Source organism: Schistocerca gregaria, chromosome 5 (assembly GCF_023897955.1).
Source record: "Schistocerca gregaria isolate iqSchGreg1 chromosome 5, iqSchGreg1.2, whole genome shotgun sequence".
NCBI lineage: Eukaryota > Metazoa > Arthropoda > Insecta > Orthoptera > Acrididae > Schistocerca > Schistocerca gregaria.
In genome coordinates, this window is record NC_064924.1 from 402,453,703 (window position 1) to 402,480,810 (window position 27,108).

A 27,108-nucleotide genomic window follows, 5' to 3' on the forward strand; every position below is an offset into this window, starting at 1 on the left:
CTATTCTGTATGTGTTTCTTCCTGGAATCATTTTAACAAAATGAATTTGTCATCCATGTCACTTACGTGCTAATGATGGTTGCAAGGCACTTCCTAGAGGTTGTGAGGAACTTGCAAGAGGTATACAGAATTACTTGAAACACAGGTGCAAAGAACAATGTCAGCTAGCTTAATATCAAAAATATATGCAGCTTGAAGTGCTTAAAATACTATATTCAGTGCTGCCCATTGGTTTTCACTTTTTTCTGTTGCTAAATGGATCTTGGAGCAGTGGGATACAATAATTTTGTTTTTTTATTGATAAGTCCAAGGAGATCCTAAACTTGCTCTATGATCTATTTCTTAAACTGTATTTCCAACTTCTAAAGTGGATTCTGGCCTAGTTTAAGGCAATGAACGCTTGCCCTCAATCTTCAAAAGCGCCCTCAATCTTCAAAAGCTGTAGCAGCTGAAAGAAATAAATGGAAAAATCTTTTAAAGACTTTTGCTATTCCACATGTCTAGAATGTTTATAAGCAATGAGGTTGAAGGATGTTTTGGCCAGGCTTCATCTTATAATGGAATTCAGGGAGAGACGCCACAACTTCTTAAATCATGGATGTAAAGGAATTCAGCTGTAATTTAAATTTGATGATCCTCTGTTAGGACATTTATTTGTATCATCTTCAATAAGAGCCTTGTCTCATACAGAGAAAGAAGTTACACCTGCTTTAACAGCACTGGGAGATACTGGACCACGAGTTAGACCACTTGAATGGCAAAAGTGGATGATGAATAGTGCTCTTTGCCCTTGGATGTGCTTTAAGTAGATGTTCTCTCAGAACCTGAACGTGATAGATTTTGGTGCAAAGTACGATTTGCTTTTCATTATAATATGCCATGTATGCACTTTTAAAATAATTTTAGTTTGAATCCATGTATGAATAGAAATGTGTTATACCATGATTTAAATGTATATAAATACATATGTAATTAAAGGACAATGTACATATTTTTTAGGTTGGACAAATCTCATCAGATGGCAGTGTGCATTTGGATGGTGCTTTAGCAGACTTTACGCTGGCAGTATTTTCACTGCTGCATTCCACAGCAGAATGCGAGGGAGTATTCAGGTAAGATAAAACTCATTGTTGCCAGAAGACTGGAAGCTTTTTGGTTCTCACTGTTACCATCCTTGTTAGCAACTAGTGAGATAACATAATGAACAAGGAAGAATGAGAGATGAGACATCCCAATTTCAAAATTTTCAATATTACTTTTTATAAATTACTTTCCTTCTTAAATATTTGTTTTCAACAATATATTTAGAATGAATGCCCACAATGAAGGGAACTCTCCTGGCATCACAGTGTGCCAAATGATCTGGTGGCTGCTGCACTAAATTCTAGTCAAAACCAAGGAAGTCTATGATTGAAAGATGACCACTGATCATCTTTTTACCCATCAAAGGATGTAGATGAAATTGATAAATTTCCCACTATATCAGATTATTACACTGAAGTCAGTGACAGAGAATACACTCATCCAGACCAGTGCATACAGTTCCAGCAGTGACACTGTTTATTTTTATTTTGTTAAATAGTTGTACCTTTTTAAAAACTACGGAACATAGGCCAATTATTAGTATCAGTGAGGGCAGGGATGGTAGTAAGTGAGCAGAGATTGTAAAACAAAAATGCTTGACATTTTCAGTGATTGTGTGATATTTTTGTAGTGGATTGTACGATCCATTTGCAGTGACTTCCTAACAACACTGAATCATGCTCACATTGCATCGTATCACATTGTTTGCTGCATCACTCTCTTGTATCACATTGTTTGCTGCGTTACTCTCTGTAGCAAAAGAGCTCTGACCTCATGAAGTGTTTTCCTGTATCTACATGAAGGTTTGGGTTTTGTGTGATTTCAGAAGAGGAAATGCCTTGCACCTGTATAAATAACCCAAATTCTTTTTGTTATCTCTGTAGTGAGTTAACTCTGAAATTGCAAAAGCAAAAAATTCTGTAGTAAAAAAAATGTTATTAACTTTAGTTTGGTTGCAAAGTTAGTGACCAAGACAAAGAAACAGATCCACCACATATGTGTTGCACTGCGGACAAGCTGATAAGAAGATCACAACACATGTCCTTTGGTGTGCCCATGATTAGGAAGGAACCAATGGATCACACAACAGACTGTTATTTCTGTGCAACAAAAATAGATTAAATCAGCTCTAAAACAAGTAAAACTCTGCAATATCCTAATTTGCCATCTGATGTAAGACCTGCAAGTCACAGTGAAGAATTTTCAGTACCAGTACTTCCTTAAAATGTAATAGTGAGTGACGATGAATTTAGGGACTAGAAGACACAGAAACAGATATGGATGCCGACCCAACATTTCATGTCCCCTGTGAATCAAATGAGCCTCAATTTGTTTTCTGAAGGGGATCTCTATGATTTTATTCATGATTTAAATTTGTCAAAGCAGCAGACTTAGCTTCTAGCTTCATGATTAAAAGAAAGTAATCTTCTTCTTCTTCTTCCTGATATGAAAGTGAGTGTTTATGGTTGCTGTGCACAGTTTTCTGAATATTTCGTGAGGGGAGGTGACATGGGTTTTTTGTAATGACATTGAACAAATCATGAAGACTCTTGGCCATGATTTCAGTGTAAGCGATTGACGTTTGTTCATAGATTCTTGCAAACTTAGTCTGAAAGTAGTACTCCTCCACAATGGGAAAAAATTTCCTTCTTTTCTGATTGCTCATGCAGTTAACATGAAAGAGACATATGAGAACTTTAAGATGCTGTTCACACATATCCAATATGAGAAATAAAAATTAAATATATGTGGAGGTCTCACAGTTACTGCAGTTCTGCACGGTTGTAGCTCCAGTACACAAAGTACTGTTGCTTTGCATGTGAGTGAGGAAAAAAATCATGAAAGCTATTTCCAAGGTTCAGTGAAGCAAAAATTAAGGAGGGAATATTTTTAGGGCCGAAAATAAAGGAATTAATGGCTAATGAACATTTCCTTGATTTGTTGTTTGATGATGAAAAAATGGCAGGCTGCCTTCTTCAGTGTTTGTAAGAGCCTTTCAGGCAACCATAAGGCTGAATACTATTGTGATATTGTACAAGAACTAGTGAAATCATACTGTCATATGTGATGTATCATGTTACTTAAGTCAGATTTCTTGAACAACCTTGGTGCCATTAGTGACTAACATGGAGAACATTTCTATCAGCACATTTCTTAAATGAAAATGTGTTATCAAGGCAACTGGAGTAATGCAGTATTGTTCGACTTCTGTTGGACCTTACAAAGAGACGTTCCTGAGAGAAAGTATCACAGGTATCAGGACAGAAACATTGTTAGGCATATTTATTCACTTTTCTGTACTCTTATGTTGTTCATTTCTTTGAATAAATACTGAAACAGATTTTTTTGTTCTTCTCTTGCCAGAAATTGTAATGCTATAATAGGTAGGCTGACATTAGCATTTACAGAAACCAGTATTATATGGAAACTGAGGCTGATATAGAAATTCTGAACTTAGATCTAGATTCAGGGCTGAATTACCTTTCAGAAATAGTGTGTTTTGCTTTTATAATTGGAAAAGATGTTTTCTTTGTAGGCCAGTGCCATCAGCAAGGTACAATAGTGAATAAATCTCTCCACTTGCTGTGGCAGAGCACCTTTTCTTTGGATGTCACAGCTTGGTTGTGCCTTGGAGTTCAAGAATGTAAACAATTAGAAACAAACGATAAATCATTTTAAGAACTGCCACTTAGTCAGACTCTTTAGCAATGCAAAGTCCAAGCAAGAAATATGTAGACTGTCATAAACTACAAGAACTCATCATTGTAATTGAAGCTGTATACCAAAACAAGTGCACATAAAATACAGAAGAATTACCACTACGCTGTTTACATCACTTAGTAGTTTGGATAGATTACAGCTCTCTTCCAGCACCTATGGATCACAGCTAAGTGATGAAGCCAAGGAGAACAGTCTTGTGACACTGCATAGCAGAAGCACACAATTAATTAACTTCAAGAGCAGCAGGCCAGAAATTAGTTATGAGTAAACTGACTTACACATTCTGCGAGACAGATTGCCTTAACATTTACCAAACATTCATGCTACATGCTAAGCTATGAGCAACTGTTTTAATTTTGTAACAAAAGTTTTACTTAAAAGTGCTTGAATATCTCCAAAGGCAAAGTTTTAACTTTTTTTTAATATTTCATCATACTGCTTTATGAATATGATGTTTAGGCACTGAACTTTAATCCGTATAAGTGTGAAGAAAACTTGACTGTAATATCACATTTTTGCAGGAGATCAAAGCTGGGCTTAATTCTTAGGCCAATTAAAGCTTTCCAGATTCTTATAAAGGCTGTGCCACTATAAGCTAATAAGCTAATCTTTTTTTTATTTCTATGGCCTTATCTTACGTTTTGGTGACCTCTGGGCCTTCTTAATACATTCCATCCACTGAATATGAAATTATCATTTAACATGTTGACTGCCACATAGCCACTAGCAGCCTCAGCAGGCAGCTCTTCTGCACTGGCCACATGCCTTGTGGCGATCAATGTGTTAAGCAGTTCTGCTCCATTGGTAAGCAGATCTATGAAGATGTCTTATTGAAACTGTATATAAAGTAAGGGAAGGGCAACCACTCACCAATAGTGAATCAATGTGTGGAGAACATAAACACATGACAGAAAACAGCATTCATATTGGCTTTCAAGTGCTAGCTCTTTTTCTATCAGAAATACACTCATTCACACAGACAGACAGACAGACAGACAGAGACACCGAAACACACACTGCCATGCCCATGGCAAGACTCAGTCTTGCTGTGGCCATGTGTGTGTGTGTGTGTGTGTGTGTGTGTGTGTTTGTGTTACTCCATCCAGGAATTTTCATTACTTTCACATCTTGTCAAAACTGATTATTTTAAATCCTGAGTGGTAAAAACTGATGCTTGGAAGGTATAATCTACCTTATGCACTCTCCATCCCAGAGTGTGAGCCTTACGGAATTGTCAGTATTCTGTGATGTGACAGGAATAATAATTCAAAGCTGAAAAGTCTAGTAAACATGGGCTCTAGGATGATACTTAAAGATCTATGAGTATTATTTCATCTTCAGTACTGTGGAACAAATCTTTTCTACTGTAGGCTCTTTGCTTTCCATATTCTGAGAGATGGTAATATTGATGAAAACAATAAAAAAAGCCCAGGAAATATGGGTTTTAAAGTGTGTACCTCAAGAGGTATGAGCACTTGTTCATCTTTGCTGCTGTAAAACACATTTACTGAACAAGTGCTCATAACCTTTAAGATGTGTGTGTTAGAGCCCAGGTTTTCTGCACTTTTTGTGTCAGATGGACATTCCTGTAATGTTCATGAATACTGGACATTCCTCCTGGGACACCCTGTATAGTTTTCTGGTGATTGGTGTGAAGAAAGACATTTAATAATGTAATGAGAGTCTCTTTATGAAACAGAGAACAGTAAATACTGATGAAATCTTCTTGGTTTGCCAGCTGCATAACTCCATCATTTTGATGCTATGGTTTTCTTTGAGGTTTTTGGGATCCTGTAAAATGTAATGTATTATAGATTCTTGATGATTACACACCTACTTATCATAACATAACATAGAATATCTGTGTGTACTCACTGAGAGTTTGGGGCAGTTCTACTCAAAGCACCTGAAAAGGATAATTAGTGACAATGGAACCATTAACCCAGCTGAACATCCAGATGTGCTGTCTACCAATCATAGAATGGATAACTAAACACATAAGCACTTAAAAAAACACACTTTGATTTATTTCTGGACATTTGTTTGATATTACTGTGGATTGCACAGTGGGTGCTAGAATTCCTTTTTATGTTGTTGTTGTTGTTGTTGTCTTCAGTCCTGAGACTGGTTTGATGCAGCTCTCCATGCTACTCTATCCTGTGCAAGCTGCTTCATCTCCCAGTACCTACTACAACCTACATCCTTCTGAATCTGCTTAGTGTACTCATCTCTCGGTCTCCCTCTACGATTTTTACCCTCCACACTGCCCTCCAATGCTAAATTTGTGATCCCTTGATGCCTCAAAACATGTCCTACCAACAGATCCCTTCTTCTAGTCAAGTTGTGCCACAAACTTCTCTTCTCCCCAATCCTATTCAATACCTCCTCATTAGTTACGTGATCTATCCACCTTATCTTCAGTATTCTTCTGTAGCACCACATTTCGAAAGATTCTATTCTCTTCTTGTCCAAACTAGTTATCGTCCATGTTTCACTTCCATACATGGCTACACTCCAAACAAATATTTTCAGAAATGACTTCCTGACACTTAAATCTATATTCGATGTTAACAAATTTCTCTTCTTCAGAAATGCTTTCCTTGCCATTGCCAGTCTACATTTTATATCCTCTCTACTTCGACCATCATCAGTTATTTTACTTCCTAAATAGCAAAACTCCTTTACTACTTTAAGTGTCTCATTTCCTAATCTAATTCCCTCAGCATCACCCGATTTAATTTGACTACATTCCATTACCCTCGTTTTGCTTTTGTTGATGTTCATCTTATATCCTCCTTTCAAGACACTGTCCATTCCGTTCAACTGCTCTTCCAAGTCCTTTGCCGTCTCTGACAGAATTACAATGTCATCGGCGAACCTCAAAGCTTTCACTTCGTCTCCATGAATTTTAATACCTACTCCAAATTTTTCTTTTGTTTCCTTTACTTCTTGCTCAATATATAGATTGAATAACATCGGGGAGAGGCTACAACCCTGTCTCACTCCTTTCCCAACCACTGCTTCCCTTTCATGCCCCTCGACTCTTATGACTGCCATCTGGTTTCTGTACAAATTGTAAATAGCCTTTCGCTCCCTGTATTTTACCCCTGCCACCTTTAGAATTTGAAAAAGAGTATTCCAGTCAACATTGTCAAAAGCTTTCTCTAAGTCTACAAATGCTAGAAACGTAGGTTTGCCTTTTCTTAATCTTTCTTCTAAGATAAGTCGTAAGGTCAGTATTGCCACACGTGTTCCAACATTTCGACGGAATCCAAACTGATCCTCCCCGACGTCTGCATCTACCAGTTTTTCCATTCGTCTGTAAAGAATTCGTGTTAGTATTTTGCAGCTGTGACTTAATAAACTGATAGTTCGGCAATTTTCACATCTGTCAGCACCTGCTTTCTTTGGGATTGGAATTATCTCTCCCAAGGCCGTCAGTAGTTCTAATGGAATGTTGTCTACTCCGGGGGCCTTGTTTTGACTCAGGTCTTTCAGTGCTCTGTCAAACTCTTCACGCAGTATCGTATCTCCCATTTGGTCTTCATCTACATCCTCTTCCATTTCCATAATATTGTCCTCAAGTACATCACCCTTGTATAAACCTTCTATATACTCCTTCCACCTTTCTGCCTTCCCTTCTTTGCTTAGAACTGGGTTGCCATCTGAGCTCTTGATATTCATACACGTGGTTCTCTTCTCTCCAAAGGTCTCTTTAATTTTCCTGTAGGCAGTATCTATCTTACCCCTTGTGAGATAAACTTCTCCATCCTTACATTTGTCCTCTAGCCATCCCGGTTTAGCCATTTTGCACTTCCTGTCGATCTCATTTTTGAGACGTTTGTATTCCTTTTTGCCTGCTTCATTTACTGCATTTTTATATTTTCTCCTTTCATCAATTAAATTCAATATTTCTTCTGTTACCCAAGGATTTCTAGCAGCCCTCGTCTTTTTACCTACTTGATCCTCTGCTGCCTTCACTACTTCATCCCTCAGAGCTACCCATTCTTCTTCTGCTGTATTTCTTTCCCCTATTCCTGTCAATTGTTCCCTTATGCTCTCCCTGAAGCTCTGTACAACCTCTGGTTCTTTCAGTTTATCCAGGTCCCATCTCCTTAATTTCCCACATTTTTGCAGTTTCTTCAGTTTTAATCTACAGGTCATAACCAATAGATTGTGATCAGAGTCTACATCTGCCCCTGGAAATGTCTTACAACTTAAAACCTGGTTCCTAAATCTCTGTCTTACCATTATATAATCTATCTGATACCTTTTAGTATCTCCAGGGTTCTTCCACGTATACAACCTTCTTTCATGATTCTTAAACCAAGTGTTACCTATGATTAAGTTGTGCTCTGTACAAAATTCTACTAGGCGGCTTCCTCTTTCATTTCTTAGCCCCAATCCATATTCACCTACTATGTTTCCTTCTCTCCCTTTTCCTACACTCGAATTCCAGTCACCCATTACTATTAAATTTTCGTCTCCCTTCACTATCTGAATAATTTCTTTTATTTCATCGTACATTTCTTCAATTTCTTCGTCATCTGCAGAGCTAGTTGGCATATAAACTTGTACTACTGTAGTAGGTGTGGGCTTCGTATCTATCTTGGCCACAATAATGCGTTCACTATGCTGTTTAACATATAACAAATGATACTCTGTATGTTGAGCATCATTTCTGTGTTTTTGATATATCCAACAGTATGCAAAAGCTTTAAATCCCATCTTTAGAGTTAGCTGAGCCTTAAAATTGTTTTCAGTTTAAACTGTAATGGGTGCAGTTATCTTGAAGTTCTCTTTGTTATGTACATTGGCCTTAAATGCTGTGTTGCAAAACAGTTCGTTAGTTTTTAAGAGATGGTAATCTAGTTAGTATATAACATTGACTTTTTAAGTCAGGTGCAAGCTGTATTAATTCATGCGAAGTAATTTCCAATAAGACACCAGTCTTTATTTAAGGCCAGAAGCCCTATAACATTTTAATAAATGTTATACATGAATATACAGTAAATAAATAAATAAATTTAATAAATAGTACTTTTATTTCATCAGTTGCAGGTAGGATTCCTTAAATTTTTCCTTGCGATAAAAATAACAGTTTAATTATTGTTATCATATAAAAAAAAAAAAAAAAGTTTCAAGTAATTTTCAAGCATCAGTTACATCACTGAAATTCTTATACAAAATAATTGAAATACACATTTCCATTTCCATTTTAAAAACTTTCATGAGGTAAAACAAAATATTAAAATTGGAATTGACTTATTATTTAATGGAAGAGTAGTCTAGAACTATTTCAGTAATTTTGTTTTTGATGGAAGTAAAACTGAGCTGAGAAAAGAGAGAAGTTGGAAGCCAAAGCAAGCACTGGGAAGTTAAGTTCATGTGCCAACTATTGTAATGGTAAGTTGGGCTCTAATAACAGAACCATATGTTTCACATTCTAATTGGACCATCTGATAACTATTCCATATCTTATGAAACTTGATGTGTTGACAGCTGGTGTGAACCCATTTTTCCCAGTAAAATGTATTTATATTTTTATTTTCATTGTGTGTATTATTAAAATGGCTGTTCCACATTAATAAGCTTACTTTGATTGCAGAATCCAAAGGGAAGGAAATAGGAAAAATTTGCCAGATTAAACCAAAATTAGGGTTAAGGTGCTCTTGACACTGGCCATTTTTTTTTAGAATTACTCTGCGCTGAATGACATTATGACTAACCAGTAAACTGTCTTTCTCAAAAATCAAAATGACCATATGTAATGGTGAATACTAATCAAATCAAACTTTGGATGTTTAAATTTCTGCTCCTGTGCACTGTGGCTTCAAGCAAAGGAGCACTGTGATTAAGACATTAGAATCTCATGTGGGTGTAGTGAGGTTCATATTCCCATTCAACCTTTCTGAGTTAAGTCTTCTTTGGTTTCACTAAATCATTGAAAGTTAATGCTGTGATGGTTTGTTTGATGAAGACCACAGCTAGTTTTGAGTCCCCATCTTATCCATTCCAAGTGTGTGCTGTGTATATAGGAATCTCATCATTGATAGTGTATGAAACTTTTAACTTCCTCCATAAATGACTTTATGATCTTATTTTATATTGCTTTTTACAAGCAAATACCTTGACACTGCAAACAAAATGTTTATTGGTCCTCGAGGACTAGCTCTTTACAAGAAAGCTGACAGTGGATACAAGAGTTGTATAAGGTATGGAAAGTTCTATCAGAGTGTAAATAATTTGAGACAAAAGATAAAAAGCTCACCAAATAGTAGAAGCATTGAATCATTGACAAGCACAGAAGTTTTTATTATTTTCTGTGTACTTTTTGATGACTCAACAAATCTATTACTGAATTAGCTATTACCTTATTCTCCTAAATTATATTTGCTAATAAAATGAATATTAAAAGGAAATGCAAATTACTGAGGTATTAACCATACATGTAGGTAATATGTACACTGTTTAGAAAACTGTTGAAATTTCGTTTGGTGGAAGGAACTGGAGCAAAGTACACTTTGTGTATGGGTGGATTACCATAGGCATAAGCCTGCAGCACATGAAAAACTTTAAAAAGTAATAATTAGCAGCACATAGTGGAACCTGTCAGTGGAAGATCAGTTGTACGGAAATATACATACCATAATCTAATTTTTGTCCATTGTATCCTGTGTCAGCATCCTAATGTAGCCTTCTGATATAAAATGATCAAATCGGTAAAAATGAGATAACTCTCTTCCTTACTGTAATAGAGATGGTTCTTTTTTTATCATTAAGTGAGCTGTTTGTTAGCATGAGAATTACAATAATTTTTTTACAACTATACCTTTTCTATACAGGGTATTCCATTACTGCTGATGGAATTAGCATTTTTTCCATCACTGTGCAATGGAGTTTCAGTTTCCATATACTTGTTACACAAATTGACCATTGCACTGCTTCCATTTTAGTTCCCTGATAGCAATGTCTTCAAATCATCTGTTCAGGTTTTGCTGTAAGTATGTTGTAAAAGAGGATGTACAGTGAACACTTGTTCTCCAAGAGGCACTATAAGATAGGCCGTTTCATTATAAAAGCTTTTTGAACAAGGGAGAACAAATCATAATACAGAAAAATGTGAAAGGAGATAATGAAAATTTGTAGTAATATAATTTTTATCTGTTTGGAAACAAATTGTTTCAAAGAATAATCTAGCAATGGCTCACAGTGCTCTTGAAAAAATAGGAGAGCGCACTTATCAGAGCCATCAGATTTTGGTCTCTCAATAAATCTGCTTACAAAATATATGAAAATGTATGCAAGTGCTGCAGATCCTAAGAAAATTAGCTACACCATGAATAAAGCAGACAAAAGGAATATGAGATAGATGCAAACAAACAAGAGTGCATTCTCATTCTGCAGTGAAGAGTGGGCTGATCTGAAACTTCCTGGAAGATTATAACTGTATGCTGGACTGGGACTCAAACCTGGGACCTTTGCCTTTCATGGGCAAGTGCTCTCTGGCTAAGCTATAAAGCATATCATGACTCACCCTTAACATTTTACTTCCACCAGTACCTCTTCTCTTACCTTCCCAACTTCACAGAAGTTCTCCTGCATACCTTGCAGGAATTGAACTCCTGGAGAGCACTTGTCTGCAAAAGGCAAAGGTTCCAGGTTCAAGCCCTGGTTTGGCACACAGTTTTAATCTGGCAGGAAGTTTCAATACACTATCATATCTTCTGTGATGCTGAGAGGCTACCCTGTCTTGTTCTTCTCGAGTTGGAGGAGAAACCTGTGAAGGAAAAGATATAATGGATGTGTATTTGTCAATCTGTTGCCAACACCTATGCAGTTGTTTTATTTTTCCTCTTTCTGTTTGTTCCAAGTCTGATATGGAGACTGTGGCAGTTATTCATTGTCATAAAGTGTTACATTACTCTACAAGTACAAATTCATTTACATTGTAATGTATTAAAATGAAATCTGGTTTTTAACTGTAATTACCTCCTGCACTGTTTGTTATATATCACAGAATGCTCCTTAAAAATGATTGAGAGACAGCAAATGTAGCTAAGAGCTATTGTGCTTTGCAATCAGTAAGACAGTTGGTCATATATGAACAGTAAAATATTCTTGAGATAGTCATATGTTTTTTTGTATTATTGTCTCATGTGTTTCTGCATAATTCATCTTGTTCTAGGCACTTATATTAATAAATTATCTGCAGCTACATAAAGAAACCATGGTAGTTACAGATGATGTAAATAACATTGATCAAGAAAGGTAACAGCCAAAGTAGATGAACAATTTGCATTCAGACTGTTATATACGCAAGTTTAATGAATCAGTTCTAGCAGATATTCAGAATTAGCTGTGATATGTCGATTTAAACAACTTATGACATTAAAAAGTATAGTGGAGAGTAGTCTTATAGCATTTGGCAACCCAGACTGAAATTTTCTGTAGTTTCCCTAAATAACTACAGTCAGTTTTTAGGATGGTTACTTTGGGTATGACATGGTCAATTTCTTTCACAACCTTAAGCAAGAGCTTCATCTTTAATAACTACTTCACCAACATAACATGCGGCTCTAACTTTTCTTTCTCAAAATAATAACCTAGAGATTCTTGCTTATCTACGATAGTTGCAATACCTTTTGTTAATGGTCATCACATATTGAGTCACTAAAGGAATGGGAAACAAGTTATGTGCTTGGGGAAAAAGTACTCATGATATTGGTGTCAGTAACATATATATGTATACATAACTCTACTGCTATTTTCTTTTATGTGCCTGGGATGGAACAAGTGCCATACTGTCCCTTTCTACGTTTTTGTCAAATGTTTTTATGTCAATAACTGAATATCTTATATTGAAGATTCTTCAGTCTGATTCAAAGTATTTTACTGTGTTAACTGTTGCAATACAACTCTTAATGTTGTTATAAAACTTTTGCTGATGATAAAATGACTGTGTTTTGAGGGAAACAAGGTATAAAGTGAATGTTTGACTTGGTAGCACATTGCATGGAGGAAGGGACACCATGGTTGAAGTCCCAGTGTGGCAAACGATTTTAACTTGTCATGTCACAAACACTGTTTGTGATAACCTGAGCCAACATTATTTCTTATGAAATTCTAGAGCTGCTCATCATGTTCAAAAGTACACTTTAGTAACTTTTTGACTATGAATTGTCTAACTGGAACAGGTGCAAAGCATTAATTCATTACCATCTTGGTAGTGTCTGCTCAAGATTCTTAAGCCATTATAGTCTTCTTTCATACATAAAATAAAATAGAATTCAAAATATTCTTCTTCCACTGGTCCATTCTGAAAGCTAACTTAAAAGATATAAGAATGGATATTCAGCATAAGAAAGTAATATGCAAGAGACTGATTATATTTTGTGCTGGTGAATTATAAAAGCATGATAGGCTGCTCACAAATTACAATGCAGTTCTCTATTTTTTACTTCAGACATTTTATATAACACTATACGGCAAATTGAAGCTGGAAAGATGCCTAATAAAAGACCTAGAAAAAGTCCCATGTGTGTTTTGTTATACAAGTCGTTGTTGTTATGTTGAAAATCTTATCACAGGCTCATTTGTTGAAGTGGACAGCTACAATGCAAAATGTGCGAGCGAGCATGCGCACCTCCCCCCACCCCCCTCCCCTCAAACACACACACACACAGGTAGGTGTGTGTGTGTGTGTGTGTGTGTGTGTGTGTGTGTGTGTGTGTGTGTGTGTGTGTGTGATGCTTTCATTTCAGTTATTTTCAAACATTATGAAAATGTAAAAAGAAGTTAAACAAAATCATTTGGTTACTCACATGAAACAACTGCAGCAATTAATCTGTCCAAGCCACTTCTAATATCAAATAATACACTAGATCAGAGAGTTCTAGATTTCAGTAATTACTGCCAATCACATAACGGTTATATCTCTTTGACAGGGGAGGAATATAGCAGTTATTTCTGACAAGAAACGAAAAATGTTGCTAAATTTTTAAGCATTTGGCTAATCACTTGAATGAAAATTTTCATGGAATACATAGTTTAAAAAACAGTTGTGGTACATCCCAGCTGTCAACAATCTTAGTTAACATAAGATAATGATTTATAGTACCAGGAACATGTGCTTAACCTTTTAAGGTAGCAAAACAAATTGTAGTAAATGTGATTTTTGAATAATTTCATACATCTTTTAGCGCAAAGGCTGTGCTGTTTCCTGATATTTTTCCCAGCATCTATTTCACAATTTCATAAGACAATCCACAATCAACTGGTAGAGGGGAGCTTACAGTTGTAGTAGTTGCATATTATAATTAACTATTCTGAAGAGATAATCCACATCAAGTTAAAATGCCACCTGCAGATGCTGTGTATTGCTTTTGACATAGGGAAAGGTTCAGGATGATTTGCACATGTCATTTCATACAATTCTACCAGGTGGTTACAATATGTAATACTGAGCATAATTCTTCTTTCCACTGCCTGCCGATATCTGCTAACAGATTACCTGTTGACTGTGGAATTGAGCAGCTTTTGCTATGCAAGATTTTGATCTGTGTAAACTTAAAAAATGATTAAAATTGTAAATACATTAGGATACATTTCTAATTTACATGCTCATTCAGGGGTTCCACATTAAGCTGCATAAATGCTAAATATGTTATAGACTTAAATTCCTTTCTCAGTATTTGTTTGGTTTATTTTATCTGAACTGGGAAGTACAAAACATACAAAAATAAATAAAAATCTCTTACTCTGTTGTCGTGCTGTTTGTAGAGTAGGGCTTAAACATCACAGATATTTAAGACAGAACAATAAAGTTTTCATAATTTCTTATGTAACAAAATTCTCTGTGTACAAAACACTTCATTTATAAACTACTCAGGCTTATCAAACTGACAGTCAAGCTAGAATCGTATTTCCCTAGGCCTCTAGTACTGTTGCAATTTTTGAACTCAGTATAAATATGTGATAATAATTAAATAAATTATTTTATGAATTTATACACTCATTTAAATAAATGTGGTTTCCGATCCATTTGTAGCTAAACTAAGTGCTCACTGCTCCTCTTATCCAAAAATTCTTCATATAGAGCATGTTATATCACTCTCTAACTGCAGACATTACTTTTTGGCCTATATATTTGCTTACGAATGCAATGTACATGTCACATAGATTATTAAAGTATCAAAACCTAATTCACGATAAAAAGAATGAACACAGTTCTTCGTTCACCATCTCTAATTTTAATCTATATTTAACTTTGGCTTTTTATTTTATGTTTGTTTTTACAAATTTATACAGTCTCTTAAGGCAATCACTCCATTACCAAGCTTCTGTGTAACGCACATCAAATTCTTGCAAAGCTGGTAGCTTTTGTTTTAATCTCTCAAAAGTCTGTGCACTGAGCTTGGTGCTGTTCAGATTTAGTTTACGAAGATTTGTCATGGCTGCAATAAACAAAATTGATTTCATTATGACAGCACATTATTACCATACATATGACATATGACCAATAAACTGTATTCTTTCATGCAGTACATTAGACTTTACCATTATCATTCCACAAATTCTACTATTTCAATGGCTACAAGAAATACTATTTCAATTTACAATTCTAAAAGGATGCTTAGCGCATGTAAGTTATTGATTGTACAATGATAGACATCCGTGAAGTTACTGGTAACTGAGCAAAGTCACAGATTAAGTAATTGAGAATTACAAAGGAATAGAACCAGCAGGAGTGACATATTAAGCAGTTTGAAGAAAGCTCTCTTGAAGTGTATGACAATAATAGGCATTTTGCTAAGGAGTCCTTTATCAGCTGAAAATTCAGTAATGATGACTATAAGAAAATATTAAAGGATGTCTTCAGTATAAAGAATAACTGAGGTGAAAGTACCCACTACGCAGGGGAAACTAAATGTTATTAAAGATTTTTGTTTGAAACAAAGTTTGTGTCATAAAAGAAAAGATTCAAGAATTAATAACAAAACTAGGCTTCTTAAGAGCCTTTATTTACTTCTTGACTGCACAAGAGAGCTATGGAAGGCTTTTCAGTGTGCAAATGATTAGCTACCATGATTTTGTAAAACATTTATATGTCTTCACCAATAACAAAATCATGAGTTAATGGTAAACCTCTGTCATACAGAGGCCTACCTACTCCACTATTGTATCAATGCTGCTGTAAAGACATTACACTCAAGCAAGATTGCACACTGATACAAACAGCATTTTAATATGTTTTCTGTAGTTAACAAATGGACTAGTCAGTTCAAATATGACTACAAGGGGCATTCAATGAGTAATGCATCACATTTTTTTCTCTGAAAGCCGGTTGGTTTTATTCAGAATTCCAGTACATCATATCATTCCCCACACTTTTTGCTACAGAATTCTATTTTTCAACATAATCTTCATTCAGTGTGATAGCCTTATGCCACATTACTGGGAGGGCCTGTATGCCTGCAAGGTACCACTCTTATGGCCGATGTTGGAGCCAACATCTTGTTGCCTCAATAATCCTATCATCCACATACTGCTTACCAAGGAGTGCATCCTTCATTGCTCTAAACAGATAGAAGTTGGAAGATGGGAGATCTGGGCTTTAGGATGGATGAGGAAGAACAGTCCAGTGAAGTTTTGTGAGCTCCTCTTGGGTGCATAGACTTACAAAAGACCTTGCATTTCAAGGAGAAGGAGAAGTTCATTTGCATTTTGGTAGCAACTGACACGCTGAAGTTGTATCATCAATTTCTGAGAGTAGCTCAATATACCTCAGAGTTGATCCTTGCACCGTGAGGAAGGATAACAAATAGAGCAAGCCCTTCAGAGTCACAGAAGATCATCATCATGACTTTAATGGCTGAATGAGTGGCTCTGAACATGTTATTCAGAGGGGAGGCGGTGTGGTGCCACTCCATGGATAAACCCGTGTTTCGCCACCTGTGACAAAACTCTACAAAAAATTGTCATGATCAGCTTTCTTCAAGAAATTTTGCACAGATGATCCTCCAGTACTCTTAATGGTCTTCTGGTAGGAAAGAAGGAACCCAACCAGTATATATCTTTGAGTACCCCAACTGGTGGACAAGTGTGTCAGCACTACCAACAGAGACATCCAGTTGTGTAGTGAGGTGATTGTTTGTGATCCATTAATCACCTCAAATGGATGTATCTGCATGTTTCAAAATTTTTTAGTCATAGCCGTGTGATACCAGCCAGGAAGTGGGAGATCAGACATGTTTGCGCAACCTTGTTGCGATGATGATAGACACCTTGCCCAACAAATTACTGTGCTTTTGTTCTCTGGTAGGTCTCCATGGGTATTCTGCAAGTGCCTATGAATATCTGTGATGCTCTGGTTTTTCCACCAAAAGAAAATCAATGACACCTCCCTGCTTGGTATGCACTTCCATTACAGATGCCAATTTGAAGGCTTTGCATAGTGCCACCATCTATCGAAACATCATGAAACTATAGGGACTGGAAAGGGAATATTCCATTATGCCCCACTACAAATTCCATATTTTCTTCAACTGAAACTGTCTGAGAAAAAATGTGTCACCTTACTTATTTAATGCCCCTTGTATATTCTTTTGAATGTCAAAGGCATTTAAAATTTTAACTACGAGAATGATTTATGAAGAATGCTGACCTGAAACAAATTTCTCAGCAATGTTTGGCCTGTTTGTAAAACGAATTCAACTGGCTATATGTGCTAATTCCTTATGGCAGGTATTGTTGAGGTTTAACATTTTTTACCAGAAACAAAATGCAATCAAAACAGTGGGTGGCAGCTAGTAGCGCTGCACATTCAGAATGTGATTCTTCTTATTGATTACCTTGCAAAGGGTAAAACAATAACTGGTCTATCCTGTGCAAGTCTTCTGGATGAAGAAATGCATGAGAAGAGGTCTGGATTCCAAAAGAAATTCGTAGCCAGAAAGAGTTTTATGTCTTCAATTAAAACACTAGAGAAAGAGGGAGAGGGAGAGAGAGAGAGAGATGTCACAGCCATCATATTTATTACATGTGCCAAAAATAGCAGCCCTCAGCCAGTTTTACTGTCTTCATTTCAAATCAAGTGGATCTTAACAATATTTGTGTCTGAAACGGATCATCCATTTATCGTCTGCAAAACAGGAAGGAAACCTGACATATATACAAAATAAAAACAAATGCAAAAGAAATGAGTCTAAAGAACTTTTAGAACAAGAAAGGATCAGGATGGGAACATGCATAAGTACTCTAAGGAAGAAAAATTTACGCAAAATCTTGGACTAAAATGAGAGCAAGGTACAGGAAGATGGGAGATTACCTACTTTTATTCAAATTCAAAAATTTTGTCTCTAAAGCAATAAATAGTTTCAAGATGAGGACAGAACTAGAAATAAAATGCCAAAAGATGATGCAAGCTAAAGTGATACCTACAAAAGGGCAAAATTCTGAATTTTTTCAAATTAAAATTGTTTGTCTTATTACTCTGTCATGTTATCAAATTTTACTAATGTAATAGGTGTCATGGCTATCAAATTTTAGTAATGTAAGAAGTGTAACGGAGTCAAATTCTTGTAATGTAAGGAGATTCATATGCATATGGCTGGTGGAAGTAGTAGCTTAACTGTCAACATACAGAAATGAAATGGTGTGTCACAGCCACGGTTACTACCAGGGCGATAACACATCTGTATGATATAGCACTAACCACAATCAGGAGGTGGAGGCAAACACAGAAATGTTCGAGAATCATTTTCAGTGGAGGTTGGATGTCTCGAGAAATTAGGAAGACCTTTTCTATCATGAGGGGAAAACAACACTGCTAGGGAAATTCACATAAGTGACTTGTGTACAGGACCAAGTCATTTGCAGTCAGAGTCAGTACCAAATAGGAGCGATTACCAGGAAGCAGCTAGTATAACAGATGAGTCATCAGGAGCAGTCACTATAGAGTGACACTTTGACACTTATGTGGTAAAAACTCTGAGAAGTCTGTACACATTTGAGGGTGGACAACGGAGTTCCTGACAGGTATCCAGTAATACTTATTATATTGAGTTTTTGCCTGTTAGAAAAGAACAAGCTCTGTAGAATTTGTCTCTAACAGTAGCAATGAGTATTAGTATTTTCTGTAAGTCAGAATATATAGAAGAACAAGGGCTGTCTCTAATTGTCTGCTAGTGTGAATAAGGTATCTAACTGCATGAGCTGCAACAAGTGATTCTTATTATTTTGTGTGAGTCAGAATATAGAGAGGCACAAGTGTTTTATCAAACTTGTCTCATATTGTGGTTAAAGTTTTTGAGTGTGTATTGTCAAATTGAGTTACAGGGAGAATGCTTGGCTCTGATAGTGAGAAGTAGAACTTAGGAACTGGGAGTTGCTGGAAAGAACTATGGTAATGTATAGAGTGGTAGGATGTAATCTTTGATGTGTAAGGGTATAAAGCCACTATAAGATACCTCTCTGAATAAGGTTTAAGTATTAGAAAATAATTTGTTCTTAAATTTTATCCGTAAGTGTTTGCACCCATTTTTACTCCCTTCAGAGCCAGCAACTTCCCCTCTTCATTCAAAAATCACCTTTACTAAGTATTCTAGGATAATTTCTCCTTCTCACTCCATTAAAGATAACTTAATAAATCTCTGCCCACATTGTCATCAACATCCTGATTGTGCCACACAGCCCAAAACTGTTGGTAGACCTTTTTCCTGAGTGTCACAGCTCATCAATTTTCATGCCCCATTTTTTGCAGGATAATTGCTTCTTTTCCCTAAATGTTATTAATTTTTCTTTCTCTTTGTCACTGGTTATGATTCTGCTCTGTATAGTATATGTAGTATCTAATTCTTTGCATATAATGTTTTTCAGTGTTTAAGATGCTCGAGCCAGTTTGTGGGGAATGGATCAGTAGAGGTAATACATCTTTAAGTCTGTAATTACATTTTTATTTTTTTATTTTGTGTACTGGCTACTAGTTTTGGTATACAGTACCATCCTCGGGTCATCCCCTGACATGCAGTCATTATGCTCACTTCCCAAGCAGGTGTGATGACTGCATGCCAGGGGATGAATATTTGACGCATCTGCTTGGAAGCGAGTATGATGACTGCATGCAAGGAGATGGCCTGATTGGATCTAATGATTTATGTAGTGGTAGTTCAGATAAAATTTGCTCCCTGCCTCATTTCAAACGAGCAACACTTTCCATCTCCTTTATGGACAGAAGCTTTATTATTTTTAGAAATTTCTTATATTTGAGCTTACTGTTAATGGATTCTGCAGTGGATATTAAGGATACTGATCTATAATTTTGTTCATCCTTTTGTTGTTCTTATACACAGCTATGGTCTGCAGTTTTTTTGGTTGCTTGTAACTGTTCACTGTGGCAGAGATTCATGATAAATATCATGTAAGAATGAGGCCAATGTTACAAACTACTGGAATATTATCAGCTATTGCCTTATTTGATTTAAACTATTTCAGTTGCTTTCGAACATGAGAGATGCGTATTTCTATTCCATCCATTTCAATGTTTTTGTAGCAGCTGAATGGTGGTAAGTTTGTGTCATCCACTTGTGTAAATGGTTTTTTTTAAATTCTGGATTCAAGACAGTAGTTTTTCTTTTGCTATCACATTGGATAGCTTTCAGCCACCTTTGTGACTTTACTTAGGACCTGAATTTTTTTTTTAAAAAAAAAGGAAGATAAGGCTTTAATATTCTGTGGATGATGAGATCATGAGAAATGGAGCATAAGCTTGGATTGGGGTAGGAAGGGTAAGCAACTTAGTTGTCAGATGAGGATTTGATTCACCATCCTCCTAAATGCAAGACAGTGTGTCTGCCACTGTCTGCCTTGATCAATAAGAAGAATTTTATCAGATTATCAAGCAGATTTAACATGTAAACCTTACTGTGGAAGTTGTTAAATATGTTGCACATAATGTTCTTTTTAGATGCATAGATTTCTACCAACTTTGACCTGTTGGAACTCCTATGTTCTTTGCTGAACTGAGACTGCACTAATCTCCATTTCCTCAGTATTCTTCACTTTTATAAACCATGGTTGCTTTTTCTTATCCTTAATCAACATACACAGAAGATACTTATCCAGAGTGCAATGAAGAATACATATAAACTTTCTCCACAGTTCTTCTGCATCAATCATAAAGAGAGGAATTCATTTTGTAAGGAATGTCTGCTGTTCTGCTCTTCTGAGCATAAAAACACTCCAAGTCATCTTGATGGATTTACTGAATGTAGTACCCATCATGGCTGTAATAACAATGTGGTTGCTAATCCTTGATACTTTACTAAAAATGACAGGGTCAGGTCTGTTTTTAGCCATGAGTTCTAAAATGTTTCTGCTATATCTCTATGTTGAACTCGTTGCTCAAGACAGTTTTAGGAAAAAGTATTCAGGACTATGTTGGAAGACCACCTACCCATTCCACTACCAGTGAATGTATAGAGCTCTCATTTTATGTGGAATATGCTAAACTCTCCTCTTCCTCCTCCTCCTCCTCCTCCAGAGGTGCACTGGTGCTGCTTTGCATGAGAGTGTGTGTGTGTGTGTGTGTGTGTGTGTGTGTGTGTGTGTGTGTGTGTGTGTATCATTGGCAAAGGTCTTAATGGCCGAAATCTCTAATTGTGTGAATCTTTTGGTTGTGCCTATCATGACTCAGCATCTCCACTATATCGTAGTTAATAACATTTGTCATCTACATCTACATGGTTACTCTGCAATTCAACTTAAGTACCTGGCAGATGGTTCATTAAACCAGTTTCATACTACTTCTCTACCATTCCACTCTTAAATGGTGTATGGGGAAAAAGGAACACCTAAATTTTTCCATTCAAGCTCTGATTTCTCTTATTTTTTTACAATGGTCATTTCTCCCTACGTAGATGGGTGTCGACAAAGCATTTTCGCATTCGGAAGAGAAAGTTGATGATTGAAATTTCATAAATAGATCTCACCACAAAGAAAACTGCCTCTGTTTCAGTGACTGCCACTGCAACTCATGTATCGTATCAGTGACACTCTCACCCCTATTGCACGATAACATGAAATGAGCTGCCCTTCTTTGCACTGTTTTGATGTCCTCTGTCAATCCTACCTGGTGAGGATTCCACACCACACAGCAATATTCCAGCAGACAACAGACAAGTGTAATGCAGGCTGTCTCTTTAGTGGGTTTGTCGCATCTTTTAAGTGTTCTGCCAACAAAGCACAGTCTTTGTTTCACCTTCCCCACAATATTATCTATGTGATCTTTCCAATTTAAGTTGCAAGTAATGGTAATTCCTAGGTATTTAGTCGAATTAACAGCACTTAGATTTGTGTTGTTTATCTTATATCCAAAATTTATCAGATTTCTTTTAGTACCCATGTGGATGACCTCACACTTTTCTTTGTTTAGTGCCAATTGCCAGTTGCCACTTTTCGCACCATACAGAAATTCTCTCTAGATCATTTTGTAATTAGAATTGATCATCTGATGATTTTACTAGATGGTAAATTGCAGTGTTATCTGCAAACAATCTAAGGGGGCTGCTCAAATTATCACCTATATCATTTATGTGAATCAGGAACAGCAGAGGGCCTATGACACTACCTTGCAGAATGCCAGATATCAGTTCTGTTCTACTCGATGATTTACCATCTGTCACTACGAACTGTGACCTCTCTGAGAGAAAATCACAAATCCAGTCACACAACTGAGACAATACTCCATATGCATGAAATTTGATTAATCGTCGCTTGTGAGGAACGGTATCAAAAGCCTTCTAGAAATCTAGGAATATGGAATCAATCTGAGATCCCTTGTCAACAGCACTCATTAGTTCATGGGAATAAAGAGCTAGATGTGTTACACGAGAATGATATTTTCTGAATCCGTCTTGGCTATGTATCAATAAGTCATTTTTTTTCAAGGTGATTCATAATGTTCGAGTACAGTATATTCTCCAAAATCCTACTACAAACTGAGGTCATTGATATGGGTCTGTAATTCAATGGGTTACTCCTATTTCCTTTCTTGAATATTGGTGTGACCTGTGCTACTTTCCAGTCTTTAGGAACAGACCTTTTGTGAAGTGAGCAGTTGTATATGATTGCACTATTATGTCTGCATACTCTGAAAGGAACCTGATTGGTATACCATCTGGACTGGAAGACTTGCCTTTCTTAAGTGATTTGAGATGTTTCACAACAACTAAGGTATCTACTTTTATGTCGCTCATGCTAACAGCTGTTCTGGTTTTGAATTCTGGAATATTTACTTCATCTACTTTCATGAAGGAATTATGGAAAACTGTATTTAGTAATTCCGCTTTAGTGGCACCATCATTGGTAACATTTCCATCGCTATTGTGCAGTGACGGTATTGACTGTTTTTTTGCCACTGGTGTACTTTACATATGACCAGATTCTCTGTGGGTTTTCTACATATTTTGAGACAATGTTTCATTGTGGAAAATATTAAAAGCATCTGGCATTGACGTCCACACTAAATTTCGAGCTTCCATGAAACTTAGCAAGTCTTGGGGATTTTGCGTACTTCTGAATTTGGTATGCTTTTTTGTTGCTTCTGCAACAGAGTTCTGATGTATTTTGTGTACATTGGTGGATCAGTCCTGTCTCTTATTAACGTATGCAGTATGAATCTATCTACCGTTGTCGATACTGTACCTTTGAATTTGAACCATATCTGGTCTACATGTACATAATTAGCCTGGAAGGAATGGTAACTCTCTCTTAGGAAGGCATCAAGCAAATTTTTATCTGCTGTTTTAAATAGATATATTTTGCACTTATTTTTAGTAGGTTTGGTTGATATAGTTTTAAGCCTTGCTAAAATAACCTTGTGTTCACTAATACCTGTATTCCTCATGACACTCTCTATTACATCAGGATTATTTGTGGCTAAGAGGTCAAGTGCATTTTTGCAACCATTTACAATCATGTGGGCTCATGAACTAATTGTTCAAAGTAGTTCTCAGAGAAAGCATTTAGTACAATTTTGGAAGATGTTTTCTGTCTTCCACTGGCTTTGAACGTGTATTTTCGCCAACAAATCGAGGGTAGATTGAAGTTTCCACCAATTATAACTGTATGAGTGGGGTACTTATTTGTAATGAGATTCAGCTATTATATCATCTGAGTTGGGGGGTCAATAGGAGTAACCAATTATTATTTTGGTACGGCTGTTGAGTACACCTCTACCCATAGTAATTTGCACTTTACTACAAGATAAACTACTACACACACACACACACACACACACACACACACACACACACACACACACACACACACCACCACCACCACACCACCACCACCACCACCACCACCACCACATTTATTTAATCTATCCTTTCTGAATATGGTTTGCACCTCTGTAAAAATTTCGGCAGAATTTATCTCCAGCTTTAGCAAGCTCTCTTCCCTATAATGATTTCAACTTCAGTGCTTGAAGCTCTGGTACTTTTCCAACACAGCTAGGACAATTTACAACTACAATACTAACTGTTGCATGGTCGATTCTTGTCGTTTCTTTGCCCTGTACCCTTTGAGACTGGAGCCCTTTTTGATTTTTCCCGAGACTGTCTAACCTAAATACTGTTATGTATGGATTAAGGGGAATTGGCCACCGTCTGTTAACAGCTGGAAGCTGTGTTGGCCTTGGTCAACAGGCTCCAGTCTGTTGCCCTGGGCAGTGACATTGGGACACCCGAGGCGAGCACTTTGGTGCCTCTAGAGCCTGTAGCATTGCCTGGGATCTCTTTTTTGCCACTGAACCCTTGGATTCAGACGTCCCTGTCGGTCATCACTTGCCTGATGGTGATAGGTGAACCATGGCGGGGTCGTGAATCCCTTGGCGGAAGGCAGTACCAGTCCATGCCACACAGCCCCTGCTACCCATATAGTCACCTCCTGTGTGTAGTGGACACCTGACCTATTTAGCAGAACCTGAAACCCAAGTCAAGGAATCTGCAGCCTACACAGTCACAGAACTGTCTGAGCCTCTGATTCAGACCCTCCACTTGGCTCTGTACCAAAGGTCCACAATCAGTACTGTCAATGATGCTAAAGATGGTGAGTTCTGCCTTCATCTCTCTAGCAAGACTGGCAGTCTTCACCAACTCAGATAGCCACCGGAAACCAGAGAGAATCTCTTCTGATCCATAGTGACAAACATCATTAGTGCTGACATGAGCCACCGCTTGCAGTTGGCTGCACCCTGTACCGTTCATTGACACGTTCCACATCATTATGGTCTTTCCCTGCTATTGATCCATGGAACACGTAACTAACTAACTCCAGAAGGACCCTTTCCACATCTTGGATGACTCCTCCCCCACACCCCCACCCCCTGGTATGCACACAGAGTGCATATTGGCTTTCCTCCTGTCCTTAGCTGCCATATCCATAAGGGGCTCCAACACCTGCCTAACATTGAGAGCTCCAATGACAAGCAATCCCACCATCTGCACTTGTCTGGACCTCTCAGGAAGACCTACCACTGTCACAACAGGCAAGGCTGCCCTCGCAGGTTCAGAAGTACTTTCAGCAGTGGGCAGTACCTCAAACCTGTTACGGAGGTGTAAGGATACAGCACTGTGGCCAGCACCAACTTTTGCCTTCCGCCAAGGGATTCACGACCCTGCCATGGTTCACCAATCACCATCAGGCAAGTGATGACCGACAGGGACATCCGAATCCAAGGGCTCAGTGGCAAAAAAGAGATCCCAGGCAATGCTACAGGCTATAGAGGCACCAAAGTGCTCGCCTTGGGTGTCCCAATGTCACCGCCCAGGGCAACAGCCTGGAGCTTTTCGACCAAGGCCAACACAGCTTCCAGCTGTTAACGGATGGTGGCCAATTCCCCTTAATCTGTACACAACAGGCGCAGTCCCTATCTATCCCTAACAATTTTTTTGCTCTCTTTTATCTCACAAGTCGTTAAAAACAAACAGATGACTGATGGCTATGTGAATTTACACTATACGGATACTAAAACGTGATGCTACATCTCTCTAGTACTATAATGTGCCGAAAATTTGTGAATTAAGCTATGCAAGTACCCAAAAACATGCAAATAAATTAAGAATTAAATTATAAAACATATACGTGAACTAAGAGTGCGACTTGGTGCTGGCTGTTGCTTATCCAACAGCAGCAGGGAGCTCACGTCGAAGTTTATATTATTATTATTTTATTATTATTGTTGTGTTAACACTGATGACACAAACGGCCTGTAAATATATGCTCAACAGTTGTAACCAGCAGAGAGCAAGGGGCAGTCCTCATTTGGCCACTGACCTGAGAATATGACAAGAGGATCCAGCCTGCTGTGCCCTCGCCTGTGTACCAACAGAAGACAATGCTCTCTGAGCCTTGGATCAGGATGTTGCCTGACATCCTCGCAACAATAACAGATGTCCACACCATCACATTGAGTATGGCGACACAAAAGCTACTGTTGAAATGGAGGCATGCAGTCAACAGCTGGAGGCTGCCACATGAGGGAAACTCCATCACATTCACTCTCCAACCAGTAATGATTGTAAACAAGCCTAAATAAAGAAGTCATTGTAAGCATCAACAATCCTTCTTCCACTACACAACATCCTTCCTTGGCAGAGAATCCTAGGCCACTCAAAGCCATCAGAGCTGTCCTGTTAGAGCTATTGAGAATGGCCACATGTTCACTTGGTAGACAAATGGCTGGTTTCCCCATTTGATCTGGCCTTAAATGACCAGTAACAAACAATCACTTGCCCTGAAGCAAGTATGTGAAACCATGCATCAGTTACAATGTAATGTGCCTCCACAGCAGTGTTCATGAGTAAAGTACGCAATACTTGAGGTGTTCCAGGGGTGCACCTGTTTCTTTACTGTTGGTACTATTCCACGGGTACATCTGTTTCTCTGCTGCTGCTACACCCCCCAATGATGGCACCTGGAGTTAGATGATCATGACCAACATCACCTTTAGCTTATAGATCATGGCCAGCCGCTCCTACATCTGCACACATCAAGTGTGTTCAAATACAGTGGGATGATCAGCTTCTGAAAAATTAGGTTTTTAATGTTACAGCATTTTTACTCGTTCTGGGGTTGCTGCTATGACAATGGTGTGTATGCTATGCAAACACGTATTATACCAGAAAATACGAATACAGCGTGAGGTGATAGTTATGTTGTATGCATGACTATAATGGGTCACACAGCCTTTTCTTTAATGTTGATTCAATGCAGCAACTCTGTGATGGATGTGGTCCTCTT

The 27,108-nt window shown here is 37.4% G+C and overlaps 1 protein-coding gene and 1 long non-coding RNA gene across 3 annotated transcripts in view; one reads left to right on the top strand and one right to left on the bottom strand.

The window, feature by feature from the left end:
• The first annotated feature begins 1,009 nt into the window (after nt 1-1,009).
• On the top strand, nt 1,010-26,406 carry LOC126273016 (uncharacterized). 2 transcript variants are annotated; one of them, XR_007549294.1, is made up of 3 exons: nt 1,010-1,112; nt 19,684-19,728; nt 26,097-26,406. It is a non-coding gene; the product is annotated as an uncharacterized LOC126273016 (long non-coding RNA). The 2 variants fall into 2 exon arrangements; XR_007549295.1 differs by lacking the exon at nt 1,010-1,112 and adding an exon at nt 4,523-4,608.
• Nucleotides 14,484-27,108, bottom strand: part of LOC126273015 (C-Maf-inducing protein-like) — an 879,384-nt gene continuing 866,759 nt past the window's right edge. Inside the window, exon 14 of the mRNA XM_049976389.1 lies at nt 14,484-15,260. Coding sequence (XP_049832346.1) covers nt 15,136-15,260 — 125 coding nt within the window. The 3' untranslated portion in view covers nt 14,484-15,135. The remainder of the gene's footprint in view (nt 15,261-27,108) is intronic.